We start from the raw sequence: 22,278 nt of genomic DNA, 5'->3' as shown, positions 1-22,278 counted from the left end.
GCCCCCTAATTAACATGTTTTTGTCTTATTAATTCAAAAAAGAAAGTTAGTACTTTCTTTGGCCTGATGACAAAATCACATCACCTCCAGTATAACTGGGTTCGGTTATGGCACTTTTCCACTAGTACCAACTGGTCTCTACTCATTTCAGCTCGACTCAACTCGGCCTGGTTTCTTTTTCATAACGATCCAGCACCTGGAGCAGAAGTAGGAGGTTGGAGCGAAGCTGCTGTGACGTATTTGATTTTGTGATCTAAATGAAGAAGACAACAACACTAAAGATGTAGAACCTGGAGGAGATGATATATGTGCTGGGTCTGTGGCTTGTGTTCGATATTAAGTTAAAACATGAGAGTGAGAAAAGCTTCAAGCAGCAACGTTTTTAAATTTTTTTTAGTTTGTCTTGGCGCTGCTGAAAAGTCCGTTGGTAGCCACGAGCAGCTATGAAGTTACAGAGCTCCTGGTAGATCTGGTCGTTCCTTGTCGGCGTCTAGATCCCTTTTTAATTCTCTCCTCAGCACCAGGTTTATGAACATCTGCACCTCAGAGTTGGATCATGAAACAGACTTTTGCGCTGCCATTGCTGGTTGAATAAAATGAACAAGAAGTCGCTCTTTCGCTGATGACACATCCCGATTCAGACGTCTGACTCCAACCCCACGACCAATCGGTGGCCTGTAGTGTGATGATGTCAGATACAGCCGACTCAGCCGCTTATGGCCCTTTTCCACTAGTATCTACTCAGCTCGCTTCTACCCGCCACGCCCCCGTCTTGCGCTTTTCCACTACGGGCCGAGGCGGGCCGCGCCGCGCCAAGCCGATACTTTTTCTGTAACCATTCTGGCGAGGTTCTAACCGGGCTGAGCCGGGACTATTTCTGACGTCACCACCCTCCGCGCCACTGATTGGTCGGGGGGCGGGGCCGTCAGAAGTTTGAATCAGGAACCGGGAGTCAGCGCGAGAGCGACTCGCGGCGATTTTATTATAAAGCGCTTGGTTTGGTGATCCAACTCTGAGGTGCAAATGTTCATAAACCTGGGGGCTGAGGAGAGAATTAAAAAAGGGATGTAGACGGGCTGTTTTACTCGAATCGAGTAATCGAGTACGTCACAGCAGCTTCACCCCAACCCCCCCCACTTCTCACTTGGCTGTGGAAAAACAAACGAGGACAAAACGGGTAGAGGCGAGACGAGCCGAGTCGGGCTGAGTAAGTACCAGTGGAAAAGCGCCATTAGAACCTCGGCAGAGTAGGTACAGAAAAGTATCTACTCGGCACGTTTAGACCCTTAGGGCCTGATTTACTAAAGGTTTGCGTGTGTAAAAACCTGTGCAAACTTGACAGCACCCGCAAACTAATGTGCGAGCTGATCTACTAACAGCGTGCAAAGACGACTGCGTCTCTGAAATCCGCAGAAAAGCGCACGCTATTCATTTAGTACTTTTGCCCTGATGAATAATCAATATGGGGCGTAACCGGCAGAAATCCTAAATACTGGGAGGGGAAGATGCAAATAGGTTCATTTACCACACGCAATGAGATTTACCAAGCCTGAAAGTAATTGCGCGTATTGTGATTGCGTCTGTATTTAATACGTTCGAAAGGAAGGTGCTAATCTGCTGCTGCCGTTATTGTGGGTTTTAAGTTTTATTAAAGGCCACTTTTTCTTTAGTTCTTCGCCTTATATCTTGCCACCTTCTTTTATTGTGCCCCCCTCCACTCGCCCACAAGCAGGCCAAGCCTTTGTGCCAAAACTTTGTATTTTATTGATTATTTATCTTATTGAACGTGAAATCATCCTTCGTAAATTACATTTAATTAAAACCCGTGCTTATTAATCACAAAACACAGGTTAAACATCATGACCAAATCCGCTCCGACCCGCTGTGTCAGGATCAGCGCAGAGACTGCAGCTTCGCCTGAATTATGGTTCTGCGTTAAATCGACGGCGTAGGGACGCGGTGCGGTGTGCGTCGCCGCGTACCCTACGCCGTCGGTTCTGCGTTATTGTAACGCGGAACCGTAAATCAGCCTTTAGTGTGCGCTCTGTGCGCTGTTCTGAACACTTCTCTTCTTTCGGCCATATGATGGTCCCGTCTGTCACACATTTACTGTCAGTGTTTGCTATATAATATATAATATTTGCAATATACTGTGGACATCTGAATAAAAACTTAACTCATAAATAGATTGAATCAAAGCGCTCTCCAGCTCTGTGTCTGATTGTCTTTTTCTCCTCAGATCATGCCGAGCACCGCGGGGTCACGTAAACCCGACCAATTAAATATTAAAATCAAATTCGGTCCTGTGGCCCGTTTTTCGATTTCGTATTTTTGATCTGTGCCTAAAATTGAAATATGAAAAACCAGCCGTTTTTCCGTTTTTTGTGTTATAATAAAAAACTAATAACAACATAACCAGTCACTTTTTCATGTTTTGGTTTTTGATTGGCAATTGAAAATGGAAAGAACGAATGATACACGGATTCATCCAGACTCTCCATGGCGCAAAGTTTGCGCTCGCAAACCCTAAGACGCGCAACACCTCATTTAAATACTGCAGTTTGCACCTGTTATCAATTGCGCACGCAATCTTAGTTGATCACCCGCAAACCACACGCAAACAGCACGCGCAAACTTTTTCAGTGCACACGCAATTTAGTACTCTTTATTTAGGATCTTAGTAAATCGGGCCCTTAGTGGGAAAAAACCAAGTTGAGTTGAGCCAGGCTGAGTAGGTACTAGTGGAAAATTGCCATTAGTCTTTTCTCCTTGTTCACTTCAGATAAAGACCATGTTTTAGTTCTTTCATTTCCAAATCAGGATTACTGGTGTTTATGCCCCTGAACAGCCGATGGCTTGGTTTCAGTTTAATTAGATCTTTTGTGTTCTCCTATATTTCCATCTACCCACCAGCCACCTCACGTCCCATCCGTTATCTGCCTCGCGGCCCGTTTGATTGGTACAGCGGTAGATACGAGACACGGTGGCAGTAAAGTCACCCCCTTTGGCTTTGCTCTCTGCCTCCGGTGAGCGCTGGAGATCCCCTGGAGACTACAAGGCTGGACTATGTCATTCAGCGGGCTGACAAAACAGGCCTGCGGAGGTCTGCGGGTCAAAAATAGACACACATGGACTTGGCACGCCTGCCGTCGGGACTATACCCATGATCCATGACGCTGCAGTCAGGAATGCCGCCCTGGTGCAAACCAGCTGAAGGCAAGGAAAGCTGCTGGGGATAATTTTGGGGTGTGCAGGGAGGATGGGTGGACGGAGAATGGTCTAAAAGAGATGGCTAGGGGGGCGTCGCTTTGCAACACTAGAGGGTGTCGGTTAATTATAGATTTACTCGAGCCAACCCGTCTCTGTTGTAAGCTCCACCTCGCTCCCTCTCATGCCATGTGCCCATTAACCTCTGGGAATCGCTGCTAATTCTTGGTACTCTGACACATCGGTGGGGGTTGGCTCGTTTTAGAAACGGCAAAAACACATTCCCACTTTGACTTTTGCAATCACAGCTTCTTCTTCTTTTTTTTTTAAATAATCCACCGGGGGGGGTTTTGTTCCCAGTTGCTTACACACGTCAGCCTTTTTAAATCCGTTGCCGTGCATGTACCCCCTTTCCTGCCTCTCCTCCTCATCATATCGCCCGGCTAATTATGGAGACTGGCACCATGTTGTTGGTACGGGGATTTACCACCCATAGGGCTGAGACCGGCGGATGAGGGAGGGCGAGGGAAGCAGCGAAGCAAAAGGTAATGTCAGAGGTCGATAGGTTGACAAATAACTCTGGGAAAAATTGATGGATTGATGGCAGCTTTTAAAAGAAAGCATCGGCAAGGGATAAGACGAGGTCGGCTCCAGTGTGTACGAGTAGGGTTGCCAATAGGGATGGGCATTCGATGAAATTTCCTTCGACGATCAGGGAAATTAACCATCAATTATCGATTAATCAATATGTTATTTATATTACAAAATACAACGAAAATACACTGTGTTGTTCCACAATAAAATATTTATTTTATGAACAGTCCAACTGTTTGGGCAGATAAATTGGCAGTTCAAATTGCATAAGCAATTTTGTTCCAAAATTTAAAAAATCCAAAACGCAATCACATTAAACACATATAATAATACTTATGACTGACAGGTTTTGCCAAAATATAACTTAAAACTATTCCTAAAGGAACAGAGCCGAGAAAGACGGTGAGAGTGAGGGGAAATACTTCACAAAAGTACTTACTCACAGTGGTGATGACTGTCCACTTCTAACAGTAAATGAAATAAATCCAACAGCAGCCTACTGATTTTTGTTGATAAAGATATGATTGCGATAGATTGCAGTGGTTTTTTTTTTTTGCCTTTTTTTGTGAGTGAAATGATTTTTTTTAACTATTTGAATCGAACCTGAATTAAATTAGATGTATATTTTTGAATGCCATGAACACATGGAAAACAAATTATTATCCAGCAATTCACTTTAATACAAAATAACAAAATCAACTGAATAAAATAAGTATCTTTCTTAAACAGAAACCTGTCCTGCTTAACTTAAAATTGTATAAATTAATATAAAACAATAGAAAGAAAGCAGAACATCCATTCTGTGATAGTGCACATTTTTAGTGCAATATAGGGTCTGCATTGACGTCACGTCCCCACTGGAACACGCCGCCTTACTCGCACTGTGTGGCAACAATGGCTGCAACTAGTAAGGGAAACTGTGGAAAAGACGGGAAAACAGACGATTATCGGCTTAAATTAAAGGCAGTTGGACTTGACAGTGACCCGTACAGTTACCCCAAGAACCAGTGGTCCATGGACTTTAATATTTGGCCACGAATCGAGTTTCCCAGGAAATTCACGAAGCAAAGCTTGAAGGCATACAAAAGTCTTGACGCTTGGTCCGACTTCAAGGCAGGATTTGTTGTAGAAATTAAAGTAATGAGGACACCGAACTTCATGATTTGACCGTTTAACGTTAGCTACCCAAAAATCCAACATTACCTGATACAAAATGGGAACCACAAATCCACGTTTCGGTGTCTGGAATCCAGTTGTTTCTGTGAATTGCAGTGATCCATTTGTCTCTCTTAAGCTTGTTTTTCGGTAATCTGTAAAACGATAACTCCGATTTCTTGCTAAATCTATGAGTACAGTCAATCGCACAACAGCTCTTTCCCATTTTAGATGTTTTTTTAAGTGCTTAAACTAAAAGTTTACGCTGCCACTCAGTCTTTCTGCCACTCAGTCTTTCTGACACTCAGTCTTTCTGCCACTCAGTGGGCGTAACCCGCTGTGAAGTCGCATCTGTGACATCATGTGCATTCCCTCTATAACAAAAGTGCAAACAGAAAGTCTGTAGAAAACTTGTAAACATATTTGTGCCTCAAAGGCCATGACTGTAGGCTACAGTTGTGGTAAAACAGAAAAAAATAACTTATGAACTCAAAAAGCTCAGTGCCATTTTCCAATGGCATTTTATGACTATTTTTTGACTCTCACAGTAATACGGGACAAAGTGCATCCCTTTTCAGCTCAATATGGGACGAGTACTATAGTTTATGAATACGAGACGATTCCGTTTTTCAAGGGACGGTTGGCAACCCTATGTAGGAGCCGTACATGCTGTGAAGTAAGAGCCAGTGCTGTGCAGCTGTTGAGAAAGACCTGGGGCCAGATTCACCAATATGTTCTTAAGAACGATCTTAAGAAATGTCTTAAGATATAAAATTAAGAAGTTCATAAGAAAGTTCTTAAGTGCAATTCCTCAATATTTTCTTAAGAACCGTCTTAAGAACTGTAATTTCTTACGAATTTCTTATTTTTCCTACTTAAGAACTTCTTAAAATATGTCATTGCATTGCACTCGCCAACAAACAACATTTATACAGGTAGTTTGCATCTTAACCGTCAGTCACTCACTAAACATGGAGAAGGAGAAAAAGAGATGCAGGAACTTTTCAAGGTTATGGTGGATGAGATTAATGTGCGAAAAAAAATACTATTGGGGGAAAATTAATAATAATTAACTACCACGCTAACTAACATGCTAACAAACAGTTAACAGGCTCTTTGTGTAATTAATTACAAAGTATATCCTCAAACTATGACCTACTAGTCTAAACTTCTCTTAAATGTGTTGAAAAAGGTGATTTAGAGGCTTAACCTTTTCACAGAAGAAATTTTAAGACAGGTCAAGGTTGTCTTAAAGTTAAGAAAAAAAGTCAAGAACAAATTTGAGAACTTTTATTTCAAGAATACCATTTATTCTTAAGTTTTTTCTTAAGAAGAAAGTTGAGAAAATACTTAGAACTTTTTTGGAGAATATGACTTCTTCTCTTTTTTCTTCTTAAGACTGAACTTAAGAAAAAAAATGACACTTAAGAAGATTTTTTTTCTTAAGAATGTTTTGTGAATCCGGCCCCTGGTCCGGTATGCAGCTGGGAAGGACTGCTGCTGCTGTCATCATCGTGTGCACAGGTAGTCTTATGCAACCTCTGGCATGCACCACGCCTGAGGCACACTGTGTGCTTTTACTTTTACCCTTTAACCGCTTGTATAATACGGTGTTAAAGAAAAAAAAAAAAAGGCCACATTTCCAAACAATGTGGCCAGTTTAGCAAATAGTTGACTTGACTTTTACCTCTTAAAAATGAGAAACTGCAGTGAGAGAGTGCGGAGGACATGCGCTGACTCAGACTCGGCCTCTGCTGCCGCTTCCTCTCAATAATCTCGTCTATTTACACATAAATGGGGACGCTTGTTTTCGGTCGCATAACTTTACTCCCTGATTTGCAAACAAGCAGTAAGGCAGCGTTCTTGGCTGCGGGTTGAGGCCGCAGGAGATAGAGAGGTGGTTGTAACCACCTTAACAGCTGAACCAAGTTCAATAAATCAGCAGTGGCAAATTAAAAATCTGATTTATGGAGTCGTGAATCAGGAGGAACCGGATGAGGGGATTAATAGAGACATTCACACAGAAATCAGCCCGTCGTCACCTCATGTTAATGCATCCGTGTCGCAGTGTTTGGTTAAACAAATGTAATCTCAACTGCACCGTAATTAAAGTTTAAATTTACATGTGAATGCTCTAAAACTCACATATGGAAATGTTGCAGCCATCACCTTTACTTATGTTTGATCATAAAATGTGCAATAATAATATAAATATATCCAACTGATAAGAGTTACCACAACACCCATTTGATTTATATTGCTTTCTTTCTTTCTTTCTTTCTTTCTTTCTTTCTTTCTTTCTTTCTTTCTTTCTTTCTTTCTTTCTTTCTTTCTTTCTTTCTTTCTTTCTTTCTTTCTTTCTTTCTTTCTTTCTTTCTTTCTTTCTTTCTTTCTTTCTTTCTTTCTTTCTTTCTTTCTTTCTTTCTTTCTTTCTTTCTTTCTTTCTTTCTTTCTTTCTTTCTTTTTTCTTCTTTCTTTTTTTCTTCTTTCTTTCTTTCTTTCTTTCTTTCTTTCTTTTTTTTCTGGATCTCAGAACTCCAAATGTTGTATTTTAAAAGAACTGAATATTAAGTAAAATACAGTTGCGATAGGAATTTAATGTGACGATGCACAGAAATACACGTTTTGTGTCAATTTCGTGATAAATACCTGAAAAAACATACATATACTTTTTTGTCTGTTCGCTGTGTGTGTGTGTGTGTGTGTGTGTGTGTGTGTGTGTGTAAATATATATATACATACACACACACTCAGCGGGGCAAAAAAGTATTTAGTCAGACTCCAGTTGTGCAGGTTCTCCCACTTAAAAGGATTAGATATACCTGTAATTGTCATCAACTATGAGAGACAAAATGAAAAAAAAAATCCAGAAAATCACATTGTCTGATTTTTAAAGAATGTATTTGCAAATTATAGTGGCGGGAGCGTCTTTCTCACCAAAATTAGAGGCTCTATTATTTAACTGTGAGCGAGGAAGGAGCCAATCGCGTCCCTGGCCGAGCAGCCGTCTGGGAAGAAGCCAGGGAAGTGGCTTTGTGGAAACGGGCAGGAAGTGAGTCATCACTGTTGCTAGGCTAAATATAGCTTAGATGGCGCTAACAGGAGGCAGAATTGGCTCCGGAGCCGTCACAAATGTTATCAATGAGAGTTTCGCTGCTTGAGGAGGAATGATTGCAAACACACATGACCGCAGGACAGACGCTCGCAGAGCGCCGAGGAATGGAAGTGATTCCAGAGGAAGACGTGTGCGTCGACGCCTGCGAGTCGTCTCCCACCCAGCATGTGCACATCCGCTGGTTCTCATTCCCTCGCTCTTATTTATTAACTACATGTGTCTCATCATCTGAGTGTGAGCAGGAGATGTAGGTCTGCATGATGCAGGCCACCTAGATAACACAGCTCCATCACAGTCTTGCTGGGGGGGCGGGGGCCCCACTCCTGGTGTTTCCTGCTGGGAGTCGGTCCTCGGATGGAAACCTTGTCAACAGATGGAGGGAAACGAGGCAGAACCATCCAAGAAAGGAGTAGTTTTATTTGGTTTTGAAGCTCTGCTTCGTTCCTGAAGGAATGAAAGTGAACAAGTCTTTGATCTTCAGGTTCTTGTGTGTTGATGACGACCTTTGGCCTTCTCTGTGATTATGATGAGGAAAGAAACACGAAATCAAGCTATAGGCAACAATGTACCTAAGGATTAAACTGGAGTTTCCCAGAAATCAAAGTATACATGAACGAGAAGACAATCGATTATTGAGTGAGGTGCGTTCGACTTCGCGACACTAGGTGGCTTCTTCTGGTCCCTTCTTTGCTGTTCGTCTTCTTCTTCTTCTCCTCCTGTGTTGATATTCCAGCTTTCGTGGTGTCGTCACTTCCAGAAGGGGCGAGTCCCGGGGCGGTCAGTAGCTCGGCTAAGCCAGGGTTGGTATACATGCTGGGATAACTCGGATTAGGACGTATCTGGCACTAAAAGCTCAACCTCAAGATCTTTGGTTCGGTTCGACTACAGCCCGGCTAAGGTGTAAACATGGCTGTTAAAACTTCAATATCGGTCGGATTAAGGCAACAATTAGACTTTCTGTTAGTGCACGTAAACGTACTGACTGTTGGAAGACTGTTGTGTGTGTGTGTGTGTGTGTGTGTGTGTGTGTGTGTGTGTGTGTGTGTGTGTATATATAAATATATATATATATATATATATATATATATATATATATATATATATATATATATATATATATATATATATATATATATATATATATATATAATACGTAGATATACAGGACTGTCTCAGAAAATTTGAATATTGTGATAAAGTTCTTTATTTTCTGTAATGCAATTTAAAAAAAACAAAAATGTCATACATTCTAGATTCATTACAAATCAACTGAAATATTGCAAGCCTTTTATTATTTTAATATTGCTGATTATGGCTTACAGTTTAAGATTAAGATTCCCAGAATATTCTAATTTTTTGAGATAGGATATTTGAGTTTTCTTAAGCTGTAAGCCATGATCAGCAATATTAAAATAATAAAAGCTTGCAATATTTCAGTTGATTTGTAATGAATCCAGAATGTATGACATTTTTGCATTACAGAAAATAAAGGACTTTATCACAATATTCAAATTTTCTGAGCCAGTCCTGTATATATATATTTATATATCTCTGTATCTATGGTGGACAACATGTAATATAAGAATAAGTAAGTTTTGAGGCGCGTGCGAGTTGTAGTTTTGATTTATTGATCTGTGACTCCTGTTTGACGGTGAGCTCTGCAGAGGCTCGGAGGGCGGAGGAAGTCCTGGGTGGAGAGCCCTGAGACGTTCCTTCCTGGGTGGGTTTGCTCCGGAGTGGAACCCCTCCCTCCGTCACCGGCCTTGTCGAGCCAGAAAACGAGGAAATGATATAATTGTCTGCGGCGACTGCCGGAGCAGCGGCCGCTGTGACGCAGGGTTGTTCCCTTCCTGCCCTCCAGGGACACACAATGGATTCCCATCTAGACTGTGAAAAAACATCAGTTGCATCAGCTTATAATTGGCTTCTTTCATCAGGAAAACAGCAGAGGGGGAAAACCACAAACCCCAAAACCATAATCTAACCCCGAACACGCCGCTGATGTGGACGTCTCTTCTCGTTTAATGACTTTGGTTGTGATGTTTCCGCCTGATAATGCAGATTACATTAACTTTTCATGCAGTTTTTCCAGATTTTTATGCTTTTCCTGACCTTTTGAGCTGCATTTTTATCCTTTTTTTCCTGTCTCTCTCTCTCTCCCTCCATCAGAAAGATGAAGTGTATTTGAATCTGGTTCTGGACTACGTTCCTGAGACCGTCTACAGAGTGGCCAGACACTACAGCCGAGCCAAACAGACGCTGCCCATGGTTTATGTCAAGGTATGTAACTGTGTGTGTGTGTGTGTGTGTGTGTGTGTGTGTGTGTGTGTGTGTGTGTGTGTGTGTGTGTGTGTGTGTGTGTGTGTGTGTGTGTGTGTGTGTGTGTGTGTGTGTGTGTGTGTGTGTGTGTGTGTGTGTGTGTGTGTGTGTGTGTGTGTGTGTGTGTGTGTGTGTGTGTGTGTGTTGCTACAAATTCAGCCAACGGTAATTTTCTTTTGCATTGTACTTTTTTTTTCCCTTTTTTCTTGACATTAGATCTCACTGGAGTTTATTATTTCATGGCAACACCTTTTTGTATGTTTCTCAATTCAGAAGAGGAAATAATTTAAATGTTTCAGACGGCACGAATGAACGAATACACAAAACTGCTGATTTATTTCCAGACTCTAGTAAAGACAACCAGCTGCTTAGAGGTGTATATTTTGGGGTTAAGGGTGAAGAACATAATTGTTTCTCCAGCAGGACGTAGACTTGACATAATTATAAGCGAACCACACACTTCATACTTTTTGTTCTCTCATCCATCCTAATTCTCACTCAAGTCTGTTGTTTTCACATTAAGACTAAATATGAACAACAAAAGAAATACGATTTTGTCCCAAAGCTTCTCACTTTGTCTTTTATCTCCATCAATGCTTCTGTGTATCGTTTCCTCGCTCTTGTTAAAGTCTTGTCAGCCATAACTCGTCTCATCTGCAACATCTGGCTCTCAAGGTCCAGGGGTTTGTGTGTGACGACGGCGCCTCGCCGCACTGATAAACCGCGCTGAAATTATGCACCTTCGGGGAATGTGTTGGAGACTCCAGCCGTGCGGTGAAAGTGAATTATGTGGTTCGGTATCTGACACCCGTCTGCGTCTCTGTTTCCTGTGTGTAGTTGTACATGTACCAGCTGTTTCGGAGCCTCGCCTACATCCACTCGTTTGGGATCTGCCATCGGGACATCAAACCCCAGAATCTGCTGCTCGACCCGGAGACGGCTGTGCTCAAACTCTGCGACTTCGGCAGGTGGGACGGATGCACTAATATACCGTATTATAAGGCGCAATATCAATGAACTGGTCTATTTTCATATATATGGAGCCCTGGGTTATAAGGCGCATGATAAAACGTATATAAAGCAAAACAAATCAGTCTGGTTAGTAGGGGTGTAACAATATATCGTGCCAACAAATTTTGCGATACAAAAAATGCACAATACGTGTCGTGGAGGTGACAAAGTGTATCGCAATATTGTGTTATTAATATTAATCTATTGTGTTGACTAGTAACACACATCCGACCGCGCCTCGACCCGTAGACCAAAATCTTACTACACTCAGAAGAAACTAGTACCGTTTTGCGGTCCCGATCACGGGAAAATATTTGTACTTGTATGAAACTGAAGATGCATAATGCAAACCTGACATTTACTTTTAGTTCAGTTTGTGGAAAATGGTTGGCCTGGCTTTCTCTTTAAAACTTAAACAGTTATAAAGCATTACAAACTGCAACAATAGGACAAATGCACAGTATTGTTTTGTATTTTGTGTCTTTCAAATAAAACACAATTTTTTTCATCATTTTGTCATATGTTCCTCATTCAAGGTTGTTAAAAAAATACTGCTATAATATCGTATCGTTATCGTGACCTCAATATCGTGTATCGTACCGTATCGTGAGATTGGTGTATCGATAAACCCCTACTGGTTAGTCAAATTCATTATACACGATAACTAGTTGTAACTAATACAGAAGAATAAACTCACATTTTAAATCATTCGTCTTCCACAAATTCACCAATAAAAAGTGGCGGAGGTACTACGTCCTGTTCTCTGAATGGTTCAATGTTGGACACCTGAAGTTAGTGTGAGGTTGGAACAACATTGTATTCCAACAATTGATTACAACTGGATTATCATATTGTAGCAGGGCTACGAGGGCCCGACCGACAGGACAGAGAGGACATGGGGTTTCAGTGCAGTATCTCTTTTATTTTCAGATCCAAACTCTCACACGTGCACAAGCACCTTCTCCCACAGCAGCCTGAGCTCCTGTGCAGCCACGCCTTATGAAGGCAGGCAGGGTGGAGAGGTTGATGGGACACACCTGTCCCCAATCAACCTGAGTGGCTGCTGCTCCTCCACCCTGCCACAGATATAGATTACAAAATTGGGTTTACGCTAAAAACCTAACGTTGACGTCTAATTACAGTAATGTAACATGGACTAGATGTTGGATGATGGTTGCTTGCCAGCGCTACATAATTATTTATCTAACGTTGTCTGACGTTGCAACCGTATCCAACCAAGGACCGACTTTAATGTGTATAAACGCTCCGACCATCAGTCAAGCGGAGCGGCTTCGTTGTTAGTTGGACTAAAACATTTTGACAGATTTTTGAGCTCACTGTACCACATAAAATTAGTTCAAGGTCAGCAAGCACAACAAAATTATTACACAAGGCGCCCTGATTATAGGACGCACTGCTGGTTTTTTATGAAAAATTAAGGATATTAAGTGCTCCTTATAGAGTGGAAAATACTGTAGGTTTATACAGCTTGTCATGTCAAAAGAGTTGATATGAGGTTAGTTTTAGCTGCTTGGCTTCGCTGAAAGACGGGAAACAACAGGAAAAAAGGCATAAAAGTCCCAAACTATGTTAGTTCTGACTGTCATGTCCAGTTTTCATGCCGACAATATGCCACTTTTAAGATGTGGAGAGTTGATAAAAAGTTTAATAAGAGCAGATCTATTTTTTTGTTCAAACAACTTCCTGTTCACACATGCAGAATCATTTTTATTTGCAAATTGGCTAATAAATCAATCGTCGCCCTCGCCTCTGTCGCTGCTGTAGCGCTGGATCAATATGCATAAGCATCAGAATTTCATACTATTTGACCTTTACGCTGGTTCATGATGAAGCTGCCCCCCCCAGGTCATCTGCACGGCCCCGATACTCAAATCCCTGCAGGTCACTTTCATGAAGTCGAGTTATGAGATGAGCCTTTTATAAAACGGGTTTATAGGAGTTTTACTCTTGTAGGAATTAAAGTTAACGTTAGATGCGCTCAAAATATCCAACTACTCATTAGCAGATTTAAGATTTCACATCGTGTTAATGTTGCTGCAGATCTCTCAAATATATGAACTGTGCTTTTTTTAAGGTTCTTTAAATGTTCTTGCACAATTTAGCGTTAATTTTGTCGACATTTCCACACTCTTTAATGGCTTTTAGCACTTTAACATTTCACCAGATATCAAGTATGTAAGTCCTGATGACGCCGGTTTCATATCTCTCTTCTCTTGGAGTGCGGAGACGTCAATGGTAACGATTTCCCGCTTTGATTTTGTGTGCAGCGCCAAGCAGCTGGTCCGTGGAGAGCCTAATGTGTCCTACATCTGCTCCCGCTACTATCGAGCCCCCGAGCTCATCTTTGGTGCCACCGACTACACCTCCAGCATAGGTAGGCTGACGGCAGCAGCCGCCGCAGTCACGCTGCGTGATGAGATCCACCTCTGATCGACGTCTGAAACGCATGAAAAAGAGACACGTTTATTACCAGATGCTTCTTTTGATCGGAAATAACTTTCCTGTTGGACCTGCTTCTGTCTGCAGATGTGTGGTCAGCTGGCTGCGTACTGGCAGAGCTGTTGCTAGGACAACCCATCTTCCCCGGCGACAGTGGCGTGGATCAGCTGGTTGAAATTATCAAGGTAAAAGTATTCACCTGTCATGGGCAGAGGTGTCAAAAGTATTCACATTCATTACTCAGGTAGAAGTATAGATACTAGAGTTTAAAAATACTCCTGTAGAAGTTGAAGTATCAACTCAAGTTTTTTACTCCAGTGAAAGTATAAGTAGTACTGGTTTCAAAACTACTTAAAGTATAAAAGTAAAAGTAATGTAAGGGGGAAAAAGCCATTAAGGACAAAAGCCATGGAAAATGAATGCATGTTAGTATAATTCAAATATATTAAAGAACCATATATGTGTACTATTGAGCATTAACATGTTTCAGAGAGCAGGAGATATGATGACTAGTTGCCTATAAGTATTGTAATGGTGCAAAAAGTCAAACTTCAGAGGCATGTTATCATTTATCCTAACCTTTATTGGAATGTACATCCAAGTTTAGTTGCAGGAATCTGAGGGAACGGATGTAAGAACAAAACTGGACAAGAACATCTGAAACAACCACAACCAAATTCACTCTATCCGGATGGAGCAATTTAACTGGATAGTTGTTTTTTTTAAAGGCCGAAATGAAAGAGTAACGAGGTTGTTTTTAAAATGTAAGGAGTAAAAAGTACAGATAATTATGTGAAAATGTAAGGAGTAAAAGTAAAAAGTCTAAGTAGAAGTCTACTTCTACTTAAGTAAGGTAACGAAGTGTTTGTACTTTGTTACTTGACACCTCTGGTTATGGGTTTGATGTGAAGACGAGGCACCGCCGAGGCTCACGGCCCCCCCACCTCTCTGGTTCTCGGTCCTGCAGGTACTCGGCACCCCGACCCGGGAGCAGATCCGCGAGATGAACCCCAACTACACCGAGTTCAAGTTCCCCCAGATCAAGGCACACCCTTGGACTAAGGTGAGTCAACAGGTACAAGAGCACTTTTTATTTCTTTATTACCACCTCAGCTCCATCTGTGTTCCCGTGTTGACCTCATGTGACCTCCCTCCATCCCCTCATCTCTAACAGCTGCATGCCAACGCCTGCCTTGTTAGTTCCTTACCCCGGATTCACACTGAAAGCGTCAAAAATCGCCCTGTGGTCACTCGGGACGCCTGCATCGCGCTGCTTAGCTAAAGTCTGTCGATGCCTGCAGTGGGCGAGGCTTTCGAGCTGCGCTGCAGAACTGGAGTGAACAAAGTGCATATAGTCCACATACAGGACTGTCTCAGAAAATTAGAATATTGTGATTTTCTGTAATGCAATTACAAAAACAAAAATGTCATACAATCTGGATTCATTACAAATCAACTGAAATATTGCCATCCTTTTATTATTTTGATATTGCTGATCATGGTTTACAGCTTAAGAAAACTCAAATATCCTATCTCAAAAAATTAGAATATTCTGGGAATCTTAATCTTAAACTGTAAACCATAATCAGCAATATTAAAATAATAAAAGGCTTGCAATATTTCAGTTGATTTGTAATGAATCCAGAATGTATGACATTTTAGTTTTTTTAATTGCATTACAGAAAATAAAGAACTTTATCAATATTCTAATTTTCTGAGACAGTCCTGTATATCTACATATAGCGTGCACATCTTCAGTTTCCTCTTTCACCATGGTTTGCACTTTGGGAAGCCTTCTTTATATTTTAGTGTTATTTCCGCGTAGATAAGAGTGAGTTTGATGCTCTTTATCAAGGTTGGTCCGTGGATCAACAGCAACCGTCAGCGAGCCGTTGGTCCCGGTGAAGCTGCAGTCAGTCTGCGGTGAACACTGACACACCGGGTCGTAGCGAATTTGGTCATTATGTTTAAACTGTGTGTGATTAATAAGCATGTTTTTTTTTATTATTTTGAGTTGGATTAATGTAGACAATTAAATAGTTCAGACCATACAGCCCCTCAACCATCAGTTAGGTGTTTCACATGAGCAGAGTTCAGGTTAAAACGGCAGTCAAATTAGCAAAAATGTCAGTTTCCTGGGTGAAATATATTCATTCCTGATAGAATAAGTTTGTTAGTGCACAGCTCTGCTCCTGTACGCATGTGAATGAGACTACAATCTGCATTGAGGCTTCTTGCTTCAGGAGTCCCGGTCTGTGATTGGACGCTGCCTCAGCGTCGCCGCTGCTCATTTGCATAAAGTTGAGATTTTTCAACTTCAAATTGACGCTCTGGATGCCTCCGACGCCTCTCGCAGTGCGCTTTCATAGAAAATGAATGGCAGCCAGATGCCTATGACGCCTGTGGCGCTTTCAGTGTGAATCCAGGATTAGACCTCCCCGTATTGATGTTTACAAGGAAATTGCATGTTCATTAAGTAAAGTAAAGGTTAAAGGCTAAAGAAAAATGTGATTTCCTGCCATAGTTTTGGTAGAAGACCTTTAGCAGTGCTTGTAAAGTATCTTGGTCTGTTCAGCAACACTTGGGAAACTGACTGTCGTCCGTCTCTAACCGGCGTCCAGGTCTTCCGGCCTCGCACGCCTCCGGAGGCCATCGCCTTGTGCTCTCGCCTGCTGGAGTACACGCCCACGGCCCGCCTCACCCCTCTAGAAGCCTGCGCGCACTCTTTCTTCGACGAGCTGCGCGACCCCAACGTCAAACTGCCCAACGGCAGGGAGAAGCCCTCGCTCTTCAACTTCACCACCCAGGGTACGCCAGTTCTTCTGTCCTTTTTATGATCATCACCTGCTGAATGGATGGAGGGTTATATGAGGGATTACTGATGTGTGTTTGTGCTTAATTCTTTATTTGATCCTGCTTTACATCCACATGATGATGCAAGGTCAAAAATATGACTCCTTACCTTTTATTTGGCTTATTTGACTTGATTAAAAACATCAAGTAGGCTGTTGCATCGCAGTGCAATGACTTTCTGTCCAAATTACAACTGATTACAGAAAACCTTTTTCACTTAATGTGACACTTTACTTCAGAAATGTATTTATTTATTTTTATTTAACCCTTATTTAACCAGGTAAGTCGGTTTAGAACAGTTTCTCATTTAGAAATGTATTTAGAAATGTTGTGTTGTGGGACATTTTCTCTCTTTTTTGATTCCGTGACAGTTAAAATTTAAAAAAAATAAATAAATTTTGTAGAGAGCGAGGTTTTTTTAATTTTTTGAAAATAATTTGTTGCGCATGTCATCAGAATTCAAGCCAGCCTCAGATCTGCAAATTTGGTTTATTTGTATAGAACAATTCAACACACAGTAATTCAAAGTGCTTTACATCAACATTAAAAGCGGCAAGACACAATTAAACAGTAAAGAACAAATAAAATGATAAGAAGAGGTAAAATAATAAAAAGCACAAATTTATTTGCTTTTATTTATTTATGTATTTATTTTATATAATGGATTTTATTTTGAATTTATGTAAATATAAACTGTTGCATCTTTATAAGCCTGCGTTTGATCACCTGCATGGTTGGCGTCCCGGGGTTGCAGGGCGCTGCGCAGCGCCTGACCTGCTAACCTGTCATGTGAATTGTCTTCCAGAGCTGTCTAGTAATCCCTCTTTGGCCTCCATACTTATCCCCGCCCACGCCCGCAGCCAGGCGGCCGCCTCCACCCCAATCAACGCATCTGCCACCACAGGTTACTCTCATTTCAACACTTTAAAGTGCCGCTTTTTATGATCGGTGTTTGTCTCTAAATAGCGGATTATGTAATAGTCATCATTTGATACACATTGTCAGATTTATGATTATTGCGTCTGGTAATGATGTGACAGAGCTTTCAGATTTCCAAGCTGCAGTGAACCCACGGTTGCCTGCAGAGTTTAAGCTGCGATGGTCCGTAACGCTAGGCCTGTGTTGAAAAAATCGATTTCCCAATTCTAAATCGATTCTCATATTAATTCCTAAAAATCGATTCATATGTCTAAAGATCGATTTTTTTTTAATTTTTTTTTTATTTATTTATTTATGTATTTTTTTTTTTCATCATTACATTACAACTTTTGGCTTTTTTTTTGTTTATCCCCAAAAAAGGAATATTTTGTTGGACACGAGAATAACTGGTGCCATGTTTTTGCCTTTAAATATGTTTAAAGGTATGAAAACATTAAAGTGTTAGGTTATAATTGCATAAATTGTCTATATTTCATTACTTTATATACTGTCTTGGGGTTACATTTGCAAAAAATGCTAAAAACCAAATGCTAAAAAATTAAAAACCAAAATAGACCGAAAATGGAACAAATAAAAACGGAATGTGGGAAAAAATAAAACCGATTTCATCCGTCTCTGTTTCCTCCCTGGATCTGTTTGGTAATTCTGACCCACATGATGTTTCTGAAAGCAGTTCTATCAGCATTCTGGGAGCTGATTGGTCCTTACAGCATCATTAGCTGCCAATACTTGCTGTTGAATCTCAATATAATACTAGTAGTAATATTTTGCATAACTACAGTCATATAATTCATGCAACAGCTCAAAAAATACCCAAATCAATATCGGAATCAAATCGGATCGAATCAAATCTTGATAATCCATTCTGAATCTTAAGAATCGGAATCAAATCGATTCTTGACATTTGAATCGATCCCCAGCCCTACGTAACGCTGCTTCTCCTTTCCTCCCGCAGACGGCAGCAACACAGAGAGAGGTCCCAGCACCACCACCGCCTCGGCCTCGGCCTCCAACTCCACCTCCTGAGCCCCAACAGGCCGCCTGCCCCGCTTTCCGGTCTCGGCCCCAGCCCTCAGCCTCTCCACTGCTCCGGCCAGGGGGGGCGAGCTCCCGCTCCCCTCCTCCCCGGGAGGGGCGGCCCGGGTTCAGCAGCCAAACAGCCCCATGAAGCATCCCCGACCCCCGACTTTCACCCCCGACTGGCCTCTTCGTAAAGCCGTTTGAACTCGTGTCCATCCTCCGTTCGGAGACATCTCTCTCCGTGCCCTTTTCACCAGGGGAGCAAAGCGCAGGGCCAGAGGTGTTGCCGACTGTACTCTTGATAAAAAAGTACACTGTACATGTATACACGATACTAGCCTGCTAATGTTTGTAAGAGGACAATCTAGAGAAGTCCTCCACCCGTTCTTCTGAGGCATCCCCACCCTGCCCTGCCCACGGTTTTCCATTTCCCTGCATCACTCCTTCCCCTTCGTTTAGTTCCTCCTGTAGTGCATGACCCAAGTACGGTGGGATCAACCGGGGGGTGGAGGGGTTACACACACACACACACACACACACACACACACACACACACACACACACACACACCCCTGTCGCCACTTCTGCAGACAAGGCATGAGGCTCACGCACGCGTAATAACACACTCAGACACGGGCACATCCACACACACGGATGCATGATGATCCTGATGTATGTGGGAAGCAGCAGTCCACTTCTTCTTTTGGGGGGAGGGGGGGGGGTTATTTTCCCTGCCTGGGGGGTTGTTTTTAAATGGTTGTTTTACTCCAACCTTTTATTTTATTTTGTACTCCGGGCAGAAATGTTTGGGCTGTGCGATGGATGTGACGCGTATCTGGTCCCGTGTGCTCGTGTAATATAAACAAAAACAACCGCGCGTACACACACAGTTTATATATTACTTTTCCTTATGTATAAAAGTATATATAGATATATGTATATTAACTACAATGGTTCCGAAATCATTTATGGTGTGCTCATATCTGGCAGAGCAGCGGCAATATTTGCTGCTGCTTTAACTACAATAGAGTCAAAGTAAAAAAGGTGGTGTTTTATTTTATTTTATTTTATTCTATTTTTTTTGTATTTTTTTTTCTTCTTCTTTTTCTTTTTCTTGCTGGGGTCGATGTGAGACTCTAGCAGCCACTTCTCGTTCCTCCTGCAGGCTGATTTAGGGCACCGCTCTACTACCTGTCCAGATGCTCGCGCTTCTCCCCCCCCCCACGCGTCGTGACCACTGACTGAAGTGTTAGCCTAGCGTCCCCCCACCCCGCCCTGCCCCGCCCGCAGCACATAGAGCCGCTCGGTACCGTCATGTCGGATCGTCTTTATTTACAGAGAATACTCACTACATAAAGAGAAAAAAGAAAAAAAAATGCAAAAAAAAAACAGACAAAAAAACAAATTTGTATGTACAGTATAAATGCTCCTCACCAAAATTATGACTTGTATGTTATTTTGTATGTTATGTTGATTTATTTTTCCATGTTGTGTTCAAGGTATGTATATACGCAGACCCATGTACTGTTTATGAGCAAAAACAAAGAAGAAAAGGGGGGAAAAAATAGAATCGGTGCAGAACTGATGATGTTTATGGATATTGTAGATGACGATGATCAGCTTTATCCAGCCATATGTTCAATCTTACCTGTACAGTACAGTAGATGAAAGCTGTATTATTGTAACAAGAACTAGTCATGTATAGTGTAACTATAGTTTGGAGTGCCTTTGCTTTCATACACCTTCGCCTTGTCTCCGCCCCGGCCCCGCCCTCATGTTGTGACTCTCCTTTTGGTGCTGTTGAATGTCCTGCTACACATACACACACACACACGCACACACTCTTCCCCCTCATTTTACTCCTTTACATTGCACAGTTAAGGTAAAATACAGACATTTTCAAATCTAAGGATTTTTTTGTTTTCCTTAACTGAAGATACACTAGACGGCTGTTTTTATTTTGATGGATGTTTTATCTTACCACAGTCCCGCACAGACCCCAGGGTGGATGTAAAGTGGGTGTTGTTGTGGGCAGCAACAGTGGTGGTTTAAAACAAAGAGAGAGAGAAAAAGAAAAAGAAAAAAAAAGCCTCATATACTGTATAAACAGTAGTGTCTGTATCACGATGTTGGTTCTGGTACCAAAGCCAAACTATGACGTAGTTGTGATGAGCCATCCTCAGAGGCAATAACTCTCCTCCTCTCTGTGTGGATGTGTTGTTGAGTCTGTGTCCCGTTGCCCCCCCGTCTCTCCTCCCGGCCCACATCTTTCAGTAGCACCTAAGGGGTCGAGTCATGTAGCCTTTCTTCCCGTCTCCTGCTCGCTGTAATTTTGCATTCATGTACATGTTGCTACCCCTTCACCAGAAGGTTTGACCACCTCACCCCCCCCTCCTCCGACTCCCAGTTCAATAAAAACAGCAGAATGGCTACCAAAAAAAAGGAAGAAAAGCAAGTATAAATACTAGTATCATATATCGAACTGGCATATATACTAGTAGAATGTGCTAAATGGGTCTAACTGGGGTTAACGAAAGGAAAAATTAAAGAAAATATTACAAAAAACATCCTGTATAACAGTACTACTACTACTTGAATGCCTCCGTTTGTGACTGAAGCTTTTATTTCATTTGTTTGTTAGTTCATTTTTGTTCTTTTTTTTCCCCTTTTGTTCTGTGAAGGTATGCTAAATGTGCGCCTCTGTAAATATTCCCTCTGCGTGCTCCGAGGAATAGTTCCCTGGTACTGTAATTTGCATTAAATAAAGAGTAGGATAGCCTGGAAATAATCAAAACATTCACCTGTCTGGTCTTCTTTTGGTGTTTGCAGTTGGACGAATTCACAGCGGCGCTTGATGGCTGCGGAAGAACGAAACCAGCCTTCAGTGCATTTAAATAAAAAAATAAAGTACTGCAGCAGACACTACAGTACTCTCTTAAGTACTGTACATGTATCCCAAGCTTTTCGGTTTGAAAACATTTTGACATGATGTAAAGGACAGAGATGAGTTCAATTTCCTCTTCTGTGACTCTGCTTCATCAATAAAACTGAACTGCACCGAAACAGGTTTTATGGGGTTTAGCTCCGGGGAATGAGGTGGCCGTGATGTAAATACACGTCTTCAATAAATATATTCACGGCACTGAGGTGAGCCCGTAGTCCACGTCTCGCTGCATAACAAATGTGGGACGTGTTGAACCAGTTTTTGCAGGTACGGAACGATGCTGCGAGACGGGTAAAAGTCAGGTTAGTGCACACCAATGGTTCCCAAACATTTTTCTGGTGGGCCCCAGTTTATGACCAACATGATCCACTGAGCGGTGCCCATCACCCCTCTTCCTCTCTTTCCTTTCCTCAGATCAACCCTCAGTAAGTCATTAGAAATATCTCATCCCCATCATTGTTCTTGTAGTTCTTTTATGCTGGTCCATCCTTTTCTCTTTTATGCACGTTTGCAGGCCAGAGCTTCAGGAGCTGCAGGAGCTGCATGCTGCCCTGCAGCCGCCACCTCAGTGTGGTGTCTACATCTGCTTATATCGTCATCCCTGCAGTGCACCAGGTAACCACTGTGTCTGTGTCTCATCTGCCACCCCCCCCCCCCCCCC

The 22,278-nt window shown here is 41.9% G+C and overlaps 1 protein-coding gene across 2 annotated transcripts in view; it reads left to right on the top strand.

Annotated features, from left to right (window-relative positions):
• The window catches only part of gsk3ba (glycogen synthase kinase 3 beta, genome duplicate a), a 59,695-nt gene extending 38,228 nt beyond the window's left edge, over positions 1–21,467 (top strand). The window contains exons 4-11 of one of the 2 annotated variants that reach the window (XM_061723364.1): positions 10,241–10,351; positions 11,228–11,358; positions 13,690–13,796; positions 13,949–14,046; positions 14,829–14,924; positions 16,483–16,669; positions 17,520–17,618; positions 18,609–21,467. In XM_061723364.1, the coding sequence (XP_061579348.1) occupies positions 10,241–10,351; positions 11,228–11,358; positions 13,690–13,796; positions 13,949–14,046; positions 14,829–14,924; positions 16,483–16,669; positions 17,520–17,618; positions 18,609–18,679 (900 nt within the window). In that variant the 3' untranslated portion in view covers positions 18,680–21,467. Of the gene's footprint in view, positions 1–10,240; positions 10,352–11,227; positions 11,359–13,689; positions 13,797–13,948; positions 14,047–14,828; positions 14,937–16,482; positions 16,670–17,519; positions 17,619–18,608 lie in introns of both variants that reach the window. The other variant, XM_061723363.1, reaches the window with a different exon arrangement.
• The last annotated feature ends 811 nt before the right edge of the window (positions 21,468–22,278 follow it).

Source organism: Cololabis saira, chromosome 6, assembly GCF_033807715.1.
Source record: "Cololabis saira isolate AMF1-May2022 chromosome 6, fColSai1.1, whole genome shotgun sequence".
Lineage (NCBI taxonomy): Eukaryota > Metazoa > Chordata > Actinopteri > Beloniformes > Belonidae > Cololabis > Cololabis saira.
The sequence above is the reverse complement of the archived record's forward strand: the minus strand, read 5'-3'. Positions and strand labels throughout refer to the sequence as shown.